At 41.2% G+C, this 20,860-nt stretch overlaps 1 protein-coding gene across 4 annotated transcripts in view; it reads left to right on the top strand.

Annotated features, from left to right (window-relative positions):
* The window catches only part of LOC123968423 (furin-like protease kpc-1), a 194,204-nt gene that overhangs the window by 23,552 nt on the left and 149,792 nt on the right, over positions 1–20,860 (top strand). For all 4 annotated transcript variants that reach the window (XR_006824457.1, XM_046045178.1, XM_046045177.1 and 1 more), the window contains 3 exons: positions 1,410–1,502; positions 13,024–13,105; positions 18,967–19,070. Coding sequence is in view for 3 of the 4 variants with exons in the window: in XM_046045178.1 (XP_045901134.1) it covers positions 1,410–1,502; positions 13,024–13,105; positions 18,967–19,070 (279 nt within the window). In the remaining variant the exon portion in view is untranslated. The remainder of the gene's footprint in view (positions 1–1,409; positions 1,503–13,023; positions 13,106–18,966; positions 19,071–20,860) is intronic.

The raw sequence follows: 20,860 nt of genomic DNA, 5'->3' as shown, positions 1-20,860 counted from the left end.
CCCCCCCCCCCCCCCCCCCCCCCCCCCCCCCCCCCCCCCCAAAAAAAAAAAAACATCCCACTGGCATCCCTATCCCTGTCTCATGCTTTATCCCTGTCCCAGCCAGCCTGCAGCCCCCTCCTAAGTTAAATGGAGTGTGCCTGCATCATGGGAGTCGCGTGTGCTCAGATCAGCTCAGCTCAGCTGGGCTGCCAGCATTATAAACTTACTGTGTGATTATTGTTGGAGCGAGACTCCTCCACCCAGGAGGTCTGCGCTGATGGGTACTATGTCACCGCGTAGAGCCAGCCATGGAGGGTGGGATGATGAGGGAGCAAAGCAGGGAGAGAAACTGGGGGGACAAAAAGGATGCGAAGAAGGAAAAGAAATACTGTTGTTAGGGGAGATGGAGAAAAGTAGCAAGGATCGCAGGAAAAAGGATAGAAACAGATGGAAGATGGGGAACAAGGAGGAGGGCAGAGAATCATCAAAGGAAAGAAAAAGCCAAGCTGAGCAAGGAAAGTCTGATGTATACCTATCTCAGCAGACAAAGACAAGGGAAGGCACAGAGGGAGTGATATAAAGAGGGAGAAGCAGAAGAATAATGTGGCGGGAGAAGAAAGACAGGCAGCGGGGAAATCAGCAGAGAAGAGGGAGAGTCAGGGAGGGGGGGTAGAAAAGAAAGGCAAAGAGAAATTAGAGACAACATTTTCAAGCAAGTGATGTGTGCTGTGATTGTTTTCCTTCTCTCTCTCTCTCGCTCTCTCTCTCTCTCTCTCTCTCTCTCTCTCTCTCTCGCTCTAAACGGTCGGGATGTGGCCTGTATCTGCCGGCAAGAAGGAACTCAATTTGGGACAATTTACTCTGCAGTCTCAGCCCTGATGCACCTCAGGGACAGAGAATAGAGAGAATGAATGTGAAGGAAGATAGAATCAGCAAGCCACACACACACACACACACACACACACACACACATATATATACACACAATGTGCGCCTTGCACACAATTGCCGCCGAGTAGATTTCACTTAGTTATTTCTAACTCTCCCAGGCGGTCAATACGATGTGAGTTTATAAGGCTTGGAAATGAAAAGCCCAGGATAAGGTTAGATAAACTGTGTGCTATTTGATTTCGGCCCACCTCTCGCAGAAAAACCCACACAAGACAGATGGCCGGAGGGGATACGCTCATGTTGTATTGTGCAAAGGGTCATATGGGTGATTAAGGCGGAATATGTTGAATATGGTGTTTTGACCCTTAAACTGTACCTATATTGGTCTCTCCAAAATTATGAAAACTCTTGCATTCTTAAGTAAAAGGCACTCAACCAAACAAATCTTACATCAAATATTGTGTTCTGTAACCATTTCTGTCTTGAGAGTGAGGGGTTTTATATCCTGACCACCATATTTGTTTCTACACTGACAGGTTGGCAGCCTGGACGGTCTGTATACCCTAAGAGACATCAGGGGGCGCCCTGACAGAGCCACCTTTGAGAAAAGGCTTGCTACCGCAGCAGGGGTAAGTATTTTAACTGTTCTATTAAACAAACACTGCTGAATAAAAAACTCCATCACATGTTAGGATCCAGAGAGTGGATCAGGCTGCAGGTTCTCAAAAGAAGCTACTCTTAGGTTGTTGGTTTTTTTGGCCTGACTCGCACTGTCTGTGTAACACAGCGGGAAATGGATTTGTAACTACAGCAAATCAGAGCGTTCAGCTACTTAGACGTGACTGTTTGATACATTTAACACGGCCACGTCAAGGTGAATTCACACTCTGGCATCGGTTCTGATTTTACACAGCGTGTATATGCAAATGGCAGTTCATTTGGCTGGCGTTGCTGTTTTAATCAGGGTCTAATGTTGATTAGCGAGAAAGATGGAGGGGGGGAAAGCAACAGAGCCATGTGGTGAGAAATGGCTGAAAGTTGTTTACCCTGCTTGTGTAGCTCGTGTGCCTGTTCCACCCGATATCACTTCGTGCCCCCACTCCCTCACCATCTCCAACAAGCCGTTCTACATCACCCCCGGAGCGCACAATGCTGCCTCCTCACTGGGCTTTCGTTGCCAGGGAAACTGTCACCCACGGAGACATCCCGTGACAGCACAGGGTGAGGAAGGAGGGACTGGTGGAAGGGTCGGAGACGCGACTTTGGCCCTGTCCATTCTCCAGGGTGCGCCAGACCTCTGGCCCTTCCCCAACATGCTGTCCCTTCAGTGTCACACGCAAACAAAGCAACAGCACATTTCCACACACAGATAGACACACATGCATGTACCAAAACACACAATCAATAGCAAGAGGAAGACACGGACAGAAAGTAAACGAGAGAAGAGGATTCCAAAACTTCCTGATTCAGAGTTATGCGAATCAGTGTGCGTGTGATTAATTGAAGTAATTTATGTGCAATCTCCAGTGACTCCATGTATGGTTCATGATTTCATTACACTGTAACTTTAATTACTTTGCTACCATCGAAACTTTAGGTGAAAATGAATTTGCACCACCAAAATGTCCCACATTTTGTAATGAATCTTAAATGTAATGGATTGCACAATCAGTGTTTTGAGATAATGAACAATTGCATACTTAAGACATTGCATCTCCCTACCAGGCACTGTTCACATCATTAATCGCCTTGCACTGAAGTCTGTTTGTTGGCGACAGTACGTTGTTTTATGTGAACTAATCATTTTTATCATTGAGGCAGGAAAAATTCTCTTATATCACTAACTTGCACCCAGTAGGAAAATCCTTTTATTTGGGAAGATAATGCCTTTATCCAATTAGACTAATAGAATCTGCTTTAATGGCATTTTTAGGCCGAAAACAGTCAATCTTGTAATAAGTATATGGAAGAGGTATTTATGGTGGGTTATATGTTGCCAAACACAATTACAGTGTGTTAGATACAGTAGATGGCCTGCATCCAAAGCCTGAGCTATACTCCATCTTCACCTCTGACCAGGCCTATGTCTATACTGTGTGGACTGTGCTGCTTTTCACTCTCATCAATCACTGTACTTTGCACTGTTTGGCAAGTGAGTTAAATATCAGAGCTCACTTATTTCTGCAGCATGCAAGGTTTAATAAGCTGCAAGTTTGCTTTGTGTGTAGGGATGGCAGATGGGTAGATGGGTGCAGACCAGGTAGGCACTCTGTATGCAAGCATTAGTGACTTGAATTTGATAAGGTAGGAATTGAATTTGATTGGTAGCCAGTGGAGGTGACTAAGAAATGGAGTGACATGAGTCCTTTTGGGCTGATCAAAAACCAGACGTGCTGCTCTGTTCTGAACCATTTTCAACCAGCTGGAAGACCCTCTATGAGGGGAAAGTGATAGCCATGGCCTGTACCGGAAGCTGGGTGACGTACCGAGTAAGGTAGTGATTTTCCGCAGCAACATGGTCTGAGAAGGACATATGGTAATCAATCATGACACCACAGTTTCTCACCACCCTGGCTGGAGTGATGGTTGAGGAGCCAATTTGTAGTTTGAAGTTATGGTGGATAGACTGCTTGGCTGGAATGACCAGGAGTTCAGTCATGGTGGCAAGCCTTCATCCATGTGGATATGTCCGAGAGACAGTCTGTGATCCGCGCCGAGATGGTGGGGTTGTCTGGTGGGAAGGACAGGTAGAGTTGCGATTTTAATTAAATTCCATTTAATTTTAATTCAATTTCATTTTAATTCAAGTGACATCATACACCTGCTGGATTATCTTAATATTACTGTACAATTGATAATCATGTGTGACTAGACTTATCTTAATATGTTAGAGCTATGAAAATCTGTCACTCATATAATATAGTAAAATGGCATGTGCCCAAAATTTGTATAAGATGTATTGGTTTTGGTACATTTAATGTGTGTATTGATTGATATAATACAATATAGTAACATAATATGTAATATAGTTGAAACTAAACTGTGCTGAGACTTACGTTATAATAGTAATGATCTAGAAAAAGTGACATTTTACAAGTGACTCCCACCTTTGTCAGCCAGGTGTAAATAATAATGTGGAACCAATGGCCAACAAATAATAATGCACTATAAAATATTTTAAATACCTGCGCATCACAGAAGAAATAAACTGTTGTTCCGTTTTTCAAAAATAAAATGCTTGTGAAAGTGAAACATTTAGGTTGGAATATGATTGGGTTTCCACGACAGAGTAACACATCATAAATCAGTCCAATCTGTAACAGCTGCCGCAGACAATGTCGGACACTGGCTGAGTTAAAGCAGTCCATAGGAACGGGGATCTGAGGCTCACATGTGGAGAGCTGTGCTACATAACAGCCTAATAGCCTACTGCCAGCAAAGCAATAATCAGCTGTTGTATTAATCACACTGCTAATGACATAATTAGCAAGGCTGTGGAAAAACAGCTCTACGCAAACATGTGAGGGCTCAGAGACACCACACAGATAAGGCCACAATGCACGCACAGTTAACAAATGTTAAAAGCTCACTTACATTCTGACTCAAAGCAAGACGTACAGCCCCAAGATGATCACAAGACACATACATACAGGAATATATCCACACAGGCCAGCAGCAGACAGACAATGCGTACACACACAGACATATGGCTGCAGGGTGATAGAGCATAATGACAACCAAGTGTTTCTCTCTCTTGTCTCTGTCTGTACCTTGTTTACTTCAGGCTCCACCTCCCCTCATTGACCCTCTTCCTAACTGTCCTAACTATTGTACCTCTTGCAGTTTCATTGTCAAACACACAGACATGTCTCTGACTGAACTCTACACTGACCTTTTACAAAATGTCTCCGATTGTAACCCCCTGCCAGCTTCTGACATACACACACTGGTCCCTGCTGGTGTACTACACACTCGAACTGAATACGCACATACAGGAAAACAATGTATAAAGTCAGAGTATATCCTAATCCTCTGACTTTTTTCCCCTTTGTATTAACGTTTGTCTAATTAATGGAAGCTGTGCCTTATTGTTACTGCCACTCTAGGAGCAACAAGCCTCTCAGTAGTGAGGAAGTCAAAGACATGCCGCAGAACTGTTGACGATGATGAAGTTGTCATCATATAGACTGAATAATTAAACAATGTATGTATGGAGATATCAGAGGTCAAGGTCAGTTTAACCAAGAGTGTCCCCTGTAGCAAGATATCAACTGAACAGATGTAACAGCTTTTGTCCAGTACTACCAAAAACATTAGTCTCACACTACACTGAGGGATGCTCGGGTGTCCATTACATAAGGAATAGTGAATGAGTGAACAAGCGAGTGATTCTGGACCCAGCCTTAGTCACTCACCTTTTTATGTGTGGTGAAAACTTGCAGTAGGGTTGGGCTTGTTCTTATCAATTCCCACTTTTAATTCCAATGTGGTAAAAAAAAAAATACAGATAAAAGAATAGATCTTCATTCTTTTAAGGTTTACTTTGACTTCTTTATTTTAACTGAACATTCACAAAGTAAATACAATGTTTGATCCACAGTCAGCACACACATTTTCTTTTGGATGCTGTGGTGTTTGACACTCCTCGGCTTTCTCTTTGGTCATCTTTCCCTTTATTGCCAAAGAGAGTCGCTTCCCTGTCGTATCCCTGGCTCGACTGGACGGGCTCGAGTTGGAATCGGTAGTAAATATCCAAGACTCGTGGATTTGATAAGACACGTGCATTTCGATTCTGCCTATCGGTTCCTAACTTTTTGCATATTTCAGTCGCTCTCCCGATTGAACTGCAGTGCACTCTTTGCAGTCCATAAAAGTGTCACTTATCTGCTAGGACCTGCTATGCGGACCTAAGGTCACATCAACAAAGCATCTGAGGAGAGTACTTCGGGTTACATTAATAGACCATCATGGACCGCAGCAAAAGCTCAAAAGTTTGGCTTACCTTCACTAAAAAAATAAAGACAAAGCAAAATGCAACACCTGCAGTTTGTGCTAGTGAGTAGCACCTCCAATGTGACAAAGCATTTACTTCAATGCTAACAGTAGAAATGTCTCATGCTCAGATACAAAACATAGATGAGCTGACAGTCCCCACAGACACCCCTTTCAACACTGTTATAATAATTCAGCCATCATTACTTAATTCATTACTTACCTTTGTCTTTCCTACTGTGTGTACCGACATGTTTGAATTTAAAAAGGCCCACAGACCTTTTCCACAGCACACATTTCGGCACGTTATAGCAGGAAAAGCACAGGTGTAATTAATAACCGTAATAATCCGTTTATGTGAGCTAGCTCCAGGGTTGCGGTATTGTGCTAGCTGGTTCACCGTCATGGCTTACTGGGACATTTGATGGAACAGAACCATCATTACTGTTACAAGTAACACCTGTGCCTTTCCTGCTATGACAAGTGAAAATGTCTGCTGTAAAAAAACAAACAAACAAAAAAACTTCTTTCACTGTTGCTTCTCTGGCACCTTCCAAAAAACAAAAAAAGCAGGTCCATCCCTGTATAATTACAATTCAGACCTGTCCCCAAGTGTGAACTTACTTATGATCCCCTAGTCTTCCCACACACATCCTAATCTACTAAACAAAAAGACCAGTCATATCACTTTTTACTTTTTGTTAATGATCCAAAACAAGGTAAGTGCAATGTAAAATTAGCTAGCAAACCAGCACCACTATTTTAAGAGTTAATCCACATTTCCAAACCCCAACCCCTCTGAGAGTAAAATTATTCACTGAAGGGTTATAGTCTTTATCTTGTCATTGACTAGCCAAGTTATCAGTTATACCTTGGTGCTTTGAATGTTCAATTTTAAATGTAATATATAAGGCTGTTCCAGTCTCACAAATAAAACAAGTGGTGATCTAGAAAGCATTAAGCTAGTTTGCAATTGCTTAGTTCCTTCTACGAGATGCTCTCTCTCCCTCTGTCTCTGTCTGTGTCTCTCTCTCCCACCCACTATTCTATCCACACAGGATAGAAAATACATTAGAATTTCCCCTCAGTGTTTCTTCACTGCTGAAGCATTTGTGTGCTTTTTTCTCTCCTTATTTTTCTTTCTCTCTCTCTTTTTTTGTTGCTATTTTTTATTTTATTTTTTTAAATACTCCAGTCACATCCGCAATCCCGCGGCCCTATAAGGAGCTTTCACGCTTTTTGGTTTGCTTTAGATGTTTAATACCCCCTCTCTTTTGTGTCAGGGAGCCGGAGAGGCGTTAAGAAGCGCTGATAAACCCCACTTAGATCCCTTCCTGGCCCGTCACCCCGGCCTGCCGGGCCGCTTTAGCAGGGAACTGATCTGTGACGGCCTGCCACTCAAACTGAGCACTTCTGAAGGCTGACACAATGGAGTGAGCAACACACCAGAGGGCCTGGGGGTGGGTGGGGAAGGGGAAGGAGGGGGGATGAAGCGGAGGAGGGAGAGGCCAAGAGGTGCCCTGAAAGAAGGCTAGAGGAGGGGCCAGAGTGTATCTCCCTCTTATCTCTCCCCTCTTTCAATTTATACAATTTCTCTCTCCCCTCGCTGCTCGCTACTGTAGAGCTCACATTTGTTTTTCTTTTTCTTTTTTCTTTTTCTTTTTGTGTGTGTGTGTCTGCGTAACACACACAACACACACACGACCCCTCTCCTCAGTCTTTCTTCTCTCTGCGGTCAGCCTGGCAGCTACAGATGAGAGATTGAATGAAGAGACAGAGAGTAGATGGATGGGGTGGTGGAGGGGGTTGCGGTCCAGATAGGGATCAGCGGTGCATCAGGGTCTGGGTGCTGGTGGAGGGTGGGTCATGTGGTGCGTTCACTGCTGCGTGTAATAATGGCCCCAGCCAGGGCCAAACCGGTGCCAACAGAGCCTCAGGAAGCACAGCATTGTGACTGACAGGTGGAGAGAGGGGGTGGGGTGGGAGGACGGGGCATGTGGCCACTGCCGCAGCCACCGCCATCACTTTCCCAGGGGGCCTTGGGTGGGTAGCGAAGCCCAAAATGTCAGCGCTGATATCTGTGCTGCTCGGCCTGTATCACACTGCTGCAGCTGTCTGCCATCCACCGCATCCACTCCTTCATATAGAGACATTGGAGTATTATGTGCGCGCACACAACACCCTTTCACACCCACACTTTTCTTTCTGGGTTTCTCACCACCTTCCTCAATCATTCACGTCTGTTCTGTAGAGCTATATTTGTGCACACACATGCAGTATATTCTTCATGGGATGTCTGCAAACACACATTCAGACACACACTTTTACTCCCTCCATCTTACTGTCTTTCTTCTCCTCCTCCTCCACACATTCGCATTGTGCCTCTGTCAGTTCCACCTCAGCCGTTCAATCATGCAAGTGCTCACTGCTCTTTTCTTCCTCACTGCTGGAGGAAGAATTTTTTTTCCAAGTAAGGTTTTTTTTTCATAGTCCTGCCTTTGTCTTTTTTTCACTGATCTCAAGCCTTGTTCTCTCTCTGTCTATATAACTAGGCTTTTATTTTGAAGGGAGAAATGTCAGCTTCTGTTGTATTTGATGAAATTGCACCGGCTTACTTTGTATTGCAACATGTGTTGGGCAGCCCGTTAAAAGAAGTTCTGTTCGTAAAAGAAGCTTTTCTGTTTGGTGATGTCATTTTTCGGTGTATTTACATGCGACTTTTTTCACATTGTGTGCGCTGTGTGGGTTTATCTGCACTTTTTTATTTGTGTGTGTGCGTGCGTGTGTGTGTGTGTCTGCATGTGTTCGTGCTGCCTACATGTCACAGCTGGATGATGAATGCGTGCTGCTGACAGTGGAGGGGTCAGTGTCACAGACAGTGTGGTCAATTGCCCCTCGTCCCCTGAGTCTAACCTTGAGCAACACTCCCTAAAGAGTCTCAATCTGCAATTAAGGCCAACGTACACACACACACACACACACACACACACACACACACAGACACGCACGCAGACAGTCCCTAGTGGTTGTGTGCCATTAGTAGCTGGCAGTTCCTGGTTTGACAGAGAGCGATTAGCTCCCTATCATGTGTATTGATCACCGTGTCCTGACTGCTCCTCCAGAGGAGGGGCTGGAGGGGTTTTACAAAGTAGTTGGGGCACACACACACACACACATACACACACACACACGCGCGCACACACACACACACACACACACACACACACACACACACACACATACACATACATTAACATCATTTTTATCTGTGTGTATGTGCATATCTTTGTTTTGTTATATATACATTAGAAACATGTAGGTGATTTTGCCATTTGGGTGTATAACAGTCTCATATGTTGAGTTACACATAAAGGTGTTTCCTGTTTTCTCGCTGTGTGCATGCATGTATGGCCTTTATAGAAACAAGAAGTGTTTTTCCAACAGTTTTTGGGCAGTACTGGCATACATTTTGGAAAAACATTTGGACATTATGATAGGCTAAGCTTAATAGATACAGTGATGCATTTTGTAGATACAATTTCAGTGTTACAGTAACATTTTATCATGTTGACGTTGAAATAATTAATTCTCATTACATGATAACGTTACATTGACTGCATTTAGCTGACAATGCCAATAACTACACTGAACAAAATTATAAACGCAACAATTTTGTTTTTGCCCCCAATCATCATGAGCTGAACTCATAGATCTAAGACTTTATCTATGTACACAAAAGGCCTATTTCTCTCAAATATTGTTCACAAATCTGTCAAAATGTGTGTTAGTGAGCACTTCTCCTTTGCCGAGATAATCCATCCACCTGACAGGTGTGGCATGTCAAGATTCTAATCAGACAGCATGGGTATTGCACAGGTGTGCCTTAAGCTGGCCACAATAAAAGGCCACTCGAAAATTTAGTCTAGAATAACGGTTGTAGTGGCTGTTGTTTTTGCTGTAGTCTATGTATTCAGTGATGCTACACAGTGAATTTAAAGGGACTATATGTAGTTTTTCAATGAAATTACTTATTAATAAGTCAAATTTTTACTTCCTTTTTGTCAGTGGGCTCTAACCTCACTTAGAAATGAACCGCACACCTGTTTTCTCTGTTGCTTGGAACAGCCACTATTCTGCTTCTTATGTGAAAGAACCCGGAATGTAGCCGACTACAGCAACAACACTGAAACTAACGAAACGCAGTCCACTAACACCAGAAAACGACCGGCTCCCAGCACAACACAGACTCCAACACAAACTCCAACATTAACCCCAACATAAACTCTATGTGAGGATAAAAAACAACAATAAAGTTTTATTTACTGAAGCCCGTAAGGCCAAACTAGAATCAGATGATGTCGGGTGAAAACACAGTGATGAAAACAACTGATTGACCAGTTGCTAACGTTATCCGGTGCAAAATACTATACTTGTGACTTTATAACTTTCTAAATTACTTCACCAGCAAACATGATCCATATTACTATCCTGTGTACCACTGATATTATTTCAGCCTGTAAGAAATGATGTATACGGTATAGTGTACCGGTACAGTGCAACGCTGCTGAGCCTCCAGTGAAACTAATAGTAATGTTAGTTAGTCTACTGAAAAGCAGACAGGCGAGCTAACACCGATGTAGTACGTTGGCTAAATGCAGTCAATGTACCGTTATAATGTAACAATTAGGGATGGGGATCGTTCATTTTTATTGATATTGATACCCTTATTGAGACTGCTTAACGATTCGATTCTTTATCGATACCACAATCGATACTTTACTATTATTTAGTGATGGTTATTTGGTAAGACCAGACCCAACGGGCATGAGGTAGGCCTGCAAGGTATGAGGAAAATATTCAATGTGCGATAACATTATATATTGAGATGGCACATCACTTGCAATAAATAAACATATTGAAGTGTACATATTAACTGCCTAGTTGTTTTTAATATTTTAAATACAGCTAAATGTTGTTTCTAGACAACAGCAAAGTTACTCAATAACTTTATCTGACATCACAAGTAGTGAGTGACGTTTAGAAAGAATAACATCAGTCTTTATCAGTCCCTCCTCCTCTCTCGCTGGCTGCAGGTAACGTTACCAGGTAGCAGGAGGAGCGGCTGGTTTGTTAGTTAGTTTTTAAGACTACAGACCAGTCTGTGCTCCAGACAGACAGCTTTCTATTTAGCTTGTTTTTAACATTTGGCTAATGCCAAGCTAGCGTTAGCTGTGCTTGTATAAAACATACAGAATGAGATACTGAGGACAGAGATGATTAAATTAACCATTTCTACATGTTTCAAGTTACCTTACAGACAGGTGTATTGATAAAGTATTGTCTTTTTACTTAGGTTTTATTGCACACACTTACAGTAACGAGCGTAGCTGTCATCAACTAACGTTACAGTAGTTTGGAGCTTCACCCTCACCGTATTCCACTCTGCTGCCTGTGTGTGTGTGTAGGAGCCGACAGAGAGCAGGCAGAGACTGCAGCCTTATTATTTTCTTATCCATTGTGTTTCAAATTAACTCACATTTGACACTCCAGACATAACGTTACATCATAGCCCGCAAGTCTTGATAGCAGTATCGATAAGCTCGAACCTTATTGATTTTCGGGTTTTGAGAAATTTTGGTTTTGAATTTTGGTCTCGATCCCCATGCCTAGTAACAACCATGGATTACTTTCAACCTCAGCTGATAAAAAAATAGTACTGTACTGGTGCAGTTTACTTGAGTTTCCAGCATGTTGTGTGAAGCTGTCTGCTGGTGAGTCTGTATATAGCCACTTTCATTCTGCTTTATTTGTGCCAATATGCCAGCTTCCTGCGCTCTCTGAAAGGTAATGTTACGCTGTTGGTAGTAACGGCCGGAAAAATGTCTGTATGAAAAGCCACAGCCTGCATGCCGGTGTTTCCGCGTTTATTGCAGGATCTCTGTATGAAAGCGGTTGAGTTTCGGATTATGCTCGCTCATGAGTTTAATCGAGCACGCGTACAAGCACACATCTGGTTGATATCTTAAAACCACACTGTGTGTCCGCTGAAAATTCCATATTACCCCTTTAATTAACCATACTAAAAATGCCATGATATGTCTAGTGTAACATTGAATGTATGTAAATAAAATAATGTGGTTCTTCCTTGTTAATTAGAAATCAACTATTCCAAATATTATTTGTGTTTTTATTTTATTTTATAAAACTTCATCTTAAATCAAGGTAAATCAATATGAGCCAAATATAAAGAACAATTTGATTAAATTTAGAGAACTGTACATGGATCATATCAAATTCCTGTTTGAGGTCTTCTGCATTTAACAGCCCCCTTTCCCTACATCCGTCTTCCCTCGGTAGTTTAGACCAGTTCTTGCTAATTGAGTCTAATTGAAGAACATGAAGGGGGAATAAAGCAAGCAGGCTTTTAGGACATAAAAGCTGCAGCCGCCTCTCAATAGTATTTATTTTCAACCTCTTCCACTCAGATTTAAGTGTAAGAGGACAACAGTGGTCTGACACTGATATGTGTGTGTGTGGTGTGTGTGTGTGTGTGTGTGTGATCTGTTGTTTGATTTAGTGTGCCCACCTTCACAAGGACCATCCTCTTATCAGATCAAAGCTGCAAGCAGCGCCCTATGAAAGAAATTGTCAGAGTGTGTGTGATTGTGTGTGTGCACGTGTGTGCTGTGGAGGACAGAGGTGTAGGTGAGGCGGGGGTATTTTCATTGCTTTTAACCCAGGACAATGGGACTGCAAAGGAGAGCGAGCGAGTACTCTTTGAACTAATGAAGAGGAAGCCTTTTACTCTCCTCCATAAAGATACCCAACTCTCCCTGTGCCATGGATTTTCCCTCTCTTTCAAAGTAGAATGAAACAGAATAGAACAAATATTTAATTTACTCTGTGCTTCTCACTGTTTTGCTTTTATCCTCATAAATCCACAATCCAACACAAAAAGCCATACAAAGCAAAATAAGACTTCAGAAATGGCAGAAATGTGGACTGCCAACTTACCAAAGTGAAGGGAATACAACTGAGATTTTATAGGGTATTTGTGGTTTTTACAGCAAACTAAAAGTTAAATATCTAATATTTTAAAGTCAACATTTTTTTCATTTTGTCCTAAATGTAATGCATTGCTGTGTGTTGTGGTTCCAGGTTCATTGGGTGCAGAGGCAGCACCGTCATTATAGAGACAAACGGGTTCCTGTGACACGACTGGACCACAGTACAACTACAAGTAAGTTTTGATTAAAACATTCCCAGCTAGCTTTTTAAAGGTATTTAAATACCAATTTATTACCAGCTGAAAATCTTGTTTTTGCTGAACTCCAGTGGTTTAAATAAAAAAAAAAAAGTATTCACCTTTAACAATTAATCATGACTAAATAAAAAACAACTCAGTTAAAGTTTTTCAGGAAAAAAACAAAACATTTGTATGTGCAACCTAAGCAGCTTACAACTACCTCAATAGGGCGACCCAGTGGGCTTTCAGAGGTTTTAAACATCTAAAACACTTCCAAAATCATACCAGGCTTCTAATTGAGACCAAGCAAGTAAAAGGGACAGGTGTCTAATTGTCGTTTTATGCTCATTTTCAGGGCCATAATTTTATTTAGGAGTTGTACAAGAATAGGTGTACATGGTTTAATGTTCAAAAAACGCCATATGTTTGTCACACACATTGCTGCAGCTCTTCTTTTCACCCTGTGTGTTGAACGCTCCATTTTAACTGCCAAGTGATGCATCTAACATTCTGTAGGGATTGTGAGAGAGAGGGGAGGCAACAGGACTTTCACTGTGTGTGCTGCAACTCAGTGTCTTTCTCCACCAGTGTTTTTGAGGGCGTACCACACTAGCCGCTAGGCGAGCATTATAGTGCGTTTTACACAGTGACACAGATTGATCAATCGAGCTGTTTTCAGGCATTTCAAGAGCAGTGTTTTCTGTGGGAGATGGTAACTCCATTTGGGGTGGACTTTGGGCTTTTTCACTTTGCAAACCTCCTACATGCACAAAAAAAGATACATAACATAATAAAGGAGAGGGAAAAAGCCAAAAATCATAATATGAACTCTTTAATTGAATTTTTGTGGCAAGTTATTCTTTAACAGATAACAAAATGTTGGTGCTCCTTGCTTAAAGTTGACCAAGAAGTAAAGCCATGTGTATATTACCAGTAATGACAGTAACGTGAATGCAGGTGGAAGATTTTCAGATGCATTCAGAATGTGATTATCTACATGAGCAGAAAAACAAGTGAGAACGAAAAATAATGAAGATCTAGTGAATAAATTGTATTCACAGCTTTAAAAATACCTGTAGTAAATACATTGTGGTTTTCACAGGTTTTGGATAGCTACAGCACAAGTGTAACATAACAAATTAGTTTGCAGTGTTAGAAACACACACACTGTGAAGTTAATACCAGGAGAGCTTATGAGCAAATCTGCTGTATTACCTGCTTTGATAAATCTGCAATATTTGTTTTCTCTATTAACATGTATTTACCACGTAATCCCTAGTAGGAGCAATTATAATTATATGAAATAATAATATTTCATTATTTACAAAAATATTCTGGGCTGGAATACCTGGTCCCTCTTTCAGAAAGCAGGCTTAACAAACTCTGAGCTTAACCCTGAGCTCTGAGTTGATTGAGCCTGAGATGGAAACCGGGAGTTTTCAGTTACAGAACAGCTGATCAGAATCAGTTCAATCAACTCTGAGTATGTTGAACGTGATGGAAGTGCGTGCGTGGGGAAGGAAAAAAGCCATCGCCAATGGAGCTCCGATAGTACCACTAACTCCATCCAGTGACGCTAGAAATATGAATGTGTGCCAAAGTGGACACAGAAGGGTTGGCGTTTATCTGATCTCTGTCTCTGAAACAGAAACAGAAAACCTAGAGTTTCTCTCATCTCAGAGTTTTCACTAGTCTCACATTCTGAAACCGTGCTCTGAAGTCAAGTTCATTATTGTCAATGCTCATTTTCTTCATCAGTCCATCTTGTCATTAGTTTGTTGTGTCTCTGTGTGTGAGGTTGCATTTTGTTGTGCTCAATTCTTGAGTTCAATTATTGGTGGTGTTGTTGTATAAGGGAGCACCTCGTTTGATTTCATTGTGACTGCCTGTTTTATACAATTATCACAAGCACAGCATACATTTCTAAAGGGACAATAAACTTACTACAAAAATTACAAACTATCCAATTAAATATACATAGATAAATTATACATTATATAATTTACCCATATATGCACACTTTTGACCAATTTATATATTTTAGTAATACTGTCACTGGTCTTCAGGTGACAGTCTGTGTCAGTGTGTGTCATTGTAATTTTGTCTGATGATGACGTTACTGTCTGTAATATTAAACAGGTATTTGTGCACTGCTGTCTTTATAAAACCCCTTTTCCAAATGTGGCCACTCTGCTGCCTTTATCAGCTGGCATGAATTTATGTTAATACACTGAATTATTAAGTTCACTTTGGTTTTAGAATTATGTTAGTAAGCATCTAATATAGAGTTACAGAAATGACTGAGGTGTACGCAAACATTCAGTAAAAGGTTTGGTTTATCCATATATGTAAGTATGTATGGCTTTCTCAAATATATGTGGGTATGTGTAAGTGCCTCCTCTAATATTCTCATCATGCATCCATATATATACCTTAAGTCCTGTCATACGTATATCATTGTGTATTATGTGTTATCGTCTGTGTGTGCGTGTGTTTGTGTATTGGGAAGTGGTGTGTGTGTTTGTACAATAATGTACTGGATCACGTCCTGCTGCAGTGCTCTCTCGCTCTCTCTCTCTTTCATTGTGTGGTACCATCCTCACAGTGTCGCTCAGCCTTTGCTCTGATAGATGATATGAAAGTCAGTTTGAGAGACAGAAAGATTTAAAATCAAGGATATGGTAGATGAACAGTGCAGTTTGTATGTTTATTCACATTTGGGAGCGAAAGGAAAAGAGAGAATGCACTTGTACGCTTTGACCAATTTGAACTTTTGAAGTCTAATATTTCTTACTAGTATTTTTAGATTGAAGCTGCCAATGTTCGATATTGTGTGCCAGTATTAAATATCTCAAGTATGACCATTTTCAAGCCAAACACAGTTTCTTGGCAGGGTGGAAAAGCCTCCATAAGGGACTCTAAACTCTGTTAAAGCACAGGATACAATTAGTAAGACCAGCATTAGTACTACGGCTTGTAATGTTATCTATACAGCAGGGAGAACAAACGCAGAATTGTGAACACTGAATGGTGGCTCATTTGTCATACTGGAAAAATTCAGGCACTCAAAAGTTTAAATGTGGTCAATAACAAAAATGTCACTTTGTCAGTAATGATCCGTCATATTTATTAACATATCAATGAACACATTGTATGCAACATGTTAATTGATGAGGTGGCGGTATAGGCAGCTATTTTTACCTTTGTACACAGCTAGGCTAGCTGTTTCGGGGAGGTGATGGCGCAGGAGATAAGACGCATGCATTTGGTGTGAGATACCTGGGTTCAAATCCCACTGCGACACAATGTGTGTCCCTGGGCAAGACCCTTAACCCCTAGTTGCTCCAGAGGCGTGCAATTGTAAATGGCTTTGGATAAAAGCGTCAGCTAAATGAGTAAATGTAAATGTTCCATCTTTTTCCAGGCTTTATGTTTAGCTTATTGTTTCCTGGCTCCATCATTAGGACACAGACTGGTATAGATCTTCTCATCTCACTTTTGGCAAGACAGGAAAGGAAGAATATTTCTCAAAATGTTGAATGAGTTTTATTTTAGTGCCAGAGTCCAAATTGTACTGGGTAGTGTCTTAGGTCTGTGTGTAAATTGATGTATTCAGGACAGGAATAGAGATGTTATTTTTCAGGAGCCACTTGAACCAAATACTGAAGGCCCTAATTTAAGTGGAGAAGCATAAATTATACATATGATATAAATGAAAGCCTGTGCAGTGAAATCCCTACAAAAGGATCGGAACACAGCAGTACATCTGGTTTTTGATCAGCCCAAAATGACTCATGTCACTCCATCATTACTCACTAATGCTTGCATACAGAGTCACTACTGGGTCTGCACCCATCTACCTAAACTCCATAATACAAGCTTACGTTCCTTCTTGGCCACTACGCTCCTCCAACGAACACCGTCTGGCTCTGCCATCCCTTCACACAAAGCAATCTCAGTCACGGCTGTTCTCATCTATAACAAGCTACCACAGTCCTTCAAAGCAAGAGCGTCCCTCTCTAACTTCAAGAAGCTCTTGAAAACTCAGCTTTTCTAAGAACACTTTCTCTTATAACACCTCTAACCCCTAACCTCTAACATGCACTTCCTGTGCTCTTCTTCAATCTCCTTGCAATTATCTTGTATTGATTGTACATTTTTGTTACTTCTTTCCCTAGGTATTTACCCCATTGATGCCATACGTGCTAGTATTTATTGCGGCTCTTACTGGTATTAATTGTCACTTGTAAATTTCTTACTGTATGCTTTAGTGACACTTGTATGTTGTTCCTCAAATGTAAGTTGCTTTGGATAAAAGTGTCTGCCAAATGAGTAACTCCTGTCATTAAGCTAAAAAGCTAAAAATGAGAAGCTGCTAGCTGAATGTTTTGTACAATGTTCTTTGCTTGGGTCTGATTAGATTGGGTCTCTGGATCTCTGCAGGGTACACTGTAGATTACAGCGGCTAGCACTGTAATATACTGTAATTTGAAACGCCAAATGCAAATGGTTTACCACGTTTTTTCCAGAGACAGACCCATGTTTGGTTAAACAAAGTTGGCACATAGTTCAGCACATAGTTTCCCCCTCTCTATTTGTCCTGTGTCGCTGTATCTCACTGGAAACAAAAGTGCCCCCAAACAATGGATCTAGATGACATTGGAGACTCTTCCAGCTCCAGGTTACTCATTTGTGTAATGCCAGTTATCCACTGACTCCAGCTACGGCACGTTACGGCTGCATTTCAGAATCAGAGCAGTTTGCCTGCCTGATTTTGCTGCCATGTTTAGATTTTGTTCATTTGGTAATCAGCATTTTGTGCTTCTGCTGTGATTAAGTAGGCTACAAAGTTAAATGATTTATTTTTGTGTCTGTTTTAACTGTGTTCATTGTTGTTTTACGATCGGGAGCCTCCACAGGGTGTTTTATTTTGATTATTTGATTCTTAATGCCGTTCTGTGTCTGACTTCCTGCATGGTTCGATCTGCTCTTTGCTGCTTGACATGGCTTGCGTCAAAAACAGACTTGCCACTTATTGTCCGCGGAGCGGAGAGCCATTTCTGGGACGTGCTGCAGCTGCGTCTGGTGGACTCACAAGCACTGACTATAATGGTCGCGATTAGCTATGGCAACCGCAGCACAGCCGTAACGCCCCAGTGAGTCAGTGAATTTTAGGGGTTACATAAACTAACAACACTCTGTATATGAGTTATACATCCGGGAGCAAACTTTAGAATACATTTTCTACACATGCTAAGACTTAGACCTAATTAATGTGTTGTAAAGTTGCATACCAAATCAAATGCTACTGTACAAATTACACCCCTAATTAATATTGAAATATATTCGTGCATGTTTGTGTGCTATGTTTTATTACAGTCAGTTCAGAAAAGGGGCTTCCCGTTAACTACTGTGATATTAATTGATTTTGCAATGCACACAGTACATTATGAAATAAAGTGATTCATATCCATCATATGTGAGAGAGAGAAAGAGAGAGAGAGAATTGCAGTGAGATTGAGTGCTGCGCAGGGATGAAGATGTGAAGAAAGTGAGAAAAAGCAGCAGTGTGTGGAACATGTAGTGTATAGAGAGAAAGGTGCAGGCCTTGATGAGCTGATAGCACTTCGACAGACAGTCAGCCAAGCTGTGCCGCAGTAATGAGATGCTAATGATATGGTAATCTTCCGGCAATATTCCACCTCACTGGAAAGAAGGGGAATTTGGGAGGCCTTTCGCCATTGGTTGGAGACCAGGGACTTCCTGAAGTCAGAGTTCAAACCAAGAAAAAAATACAAAGGCACACAAACGTACACACACAAATATATACACATGATGGGTCTGTGTGCTTGCAGGTTCCCGGAGGAGTGAATCTGCAACTGACAGGCAGCCTGAGGAGAATAAGAGTGACCAGTCCCTCACCTTCAATGACCCGCTCTGGCCCATGCAGTGGGAACTGGTGGGTGTAATTGTGTGTGTGTGTGCGCGCGCGCACGTGTGTGTGTGTGTGTGTGTGTGTGTGTGTGTGTGTGTGTGTGTGTGTGTGCGTGTGCACGTGTTTGCGTGTGTTTATTGGTCTTATCTGGAAGCCTCCTCTCTCTCCTCTCAGCTATTGTCCTCATGGTGAAGGATGATCCTCTGACAGCCGTAAGTCAGGCAGGCTTTCATGTGTGACTGGAGGGAGAGAGAGACAGAAGATAGAGGGAGGTGGGCAGATTACGGAGAAGGAAAGAGAGGGAGCGCCAGGCGAGGTGAAAGGGGTTGTCCATGTTGAACTGAGACAGATGTCGGCGATTGATGAGGCTCGGCGCAACACTGACACACAAACTGCGCTGCAACAACACAAGCTCATCCCTTTAGAATCTTGTTCACATGACATGACCAGTATGTGTTTGTGAAGAAAAACAGCAGTACAAAATCCAGTTTGGATGTGAAAGTGTCATATTTGGTAATGTACAGTACTAGCACCAAATATCAGCTTCAGTCCAGAATATTCAGTGGCTGCATTTACAGCATTTTCCCCCATGATAATCTTAACTAGAACTCGTCCAGAATAAAACTGTGTCACATCAACACCTTCATCAGAATTTTTGAAAGAAACCACCACTCCCTTCTAATTTTTGTGTAATCTTTCTCAGAACCATCTTTGAATAAGAGATAAGAACAACTTATTTTGTGCAGGTAAACAGCAGGTTGGTCCTGAAGATTGGTTTGATAACTGCTTAAACAAAATACAGTCCAAAAGTTGAGTTCAAGAGCACAACAGTAAGCTAATAAGTAGGTCTGGGCATCGTTTCAAATGTTCTATGCCATTGCTGATATACTTTGGCACTAATACCAAAACAATACTTTTCTTGATACTTTCTCTTTTGCAAATATATAATGTTTTTGTTTTGTTTTTGTCTTTTTGTTGTAGTTTTATACAAACCCTCTTTCCAGGTAACACAAGAAGCTAGACCCATAAATCCCCCAAGGCTGATATGATCAGTTTGCAGATATATCCATATCAGTGGCACCCAATAGATAACAAGAAATTACTGTACAAAATTGCCAGCGTTAAAGATAATTTAGAAACCATATTGCCATTATCTTGATTGTCCAATAGAGAGCACTGACAAGTTTATTTTTCAAGCGTAAAATGTCCTGCTCAGAACATATCTTCGTAACAATTATTTATAAACAAACTAAGAAAATCCAGTATCATTCAGGCTCTAACAAAAATACAAACTTCTTAAATGTTGAATTGTGTCCAAACCCAAGCAGCAAACAAGAAGATTTCCTGATTAAATAAAATTGGACAAAGATGATTTAAGAAACTGTCTATTTAAATGTATAAGTAAAGAAGAGTATTTAGTTGAGCTTTGGGTTTGTTCCTGGACACATTTCAGTGGCTATCAACAAGATATTGATTCAATACCCAGCCCTACTGATAAGAGTGTTTAATGATCAACCTCTGTCCATCTTTACAATAGTTTGCTGAAGTTGCAGCCAGTCTTTCTGGTTGCTCATATGAATCATGTGAACACACACTTTATAGAATAATTATATTTTTCATTCTTTTAAATATGTTTGCATTTACATAATTTGTTTCATAATGTAACCACTGTGTCCTTTTCATACAAAAACTTAATCGATTCAACAATTCTTACATTGCCAGATTATAGTCTAACATATAATTTTAGCCTTTATTTATAACAAATATCTGGCATGGTATTGTCAAGCATCCGGGCATACACATGCACACTCATG

The sequence above is a fragment of the Micropterus dolomieu genome, linkage group LG03 (genome assembly GCF_021292245.1).
Source record: "Micropterus dolomieu isolate WLL.071019.BEF.003 ecotype Adirondacks linkage group LG03, ASM2129224v1, whole genome shotgun sequence".
Lineage (NCBI taxonomy): Eukaryota > Metazoa > Chordata > Actinopteri > Centrarchiformes > Centrarchidae > Micropterus > Micropterus dolomieu.
This window is presented reverse-complemented; position numbering and strand designations above follow the sequence as displayed.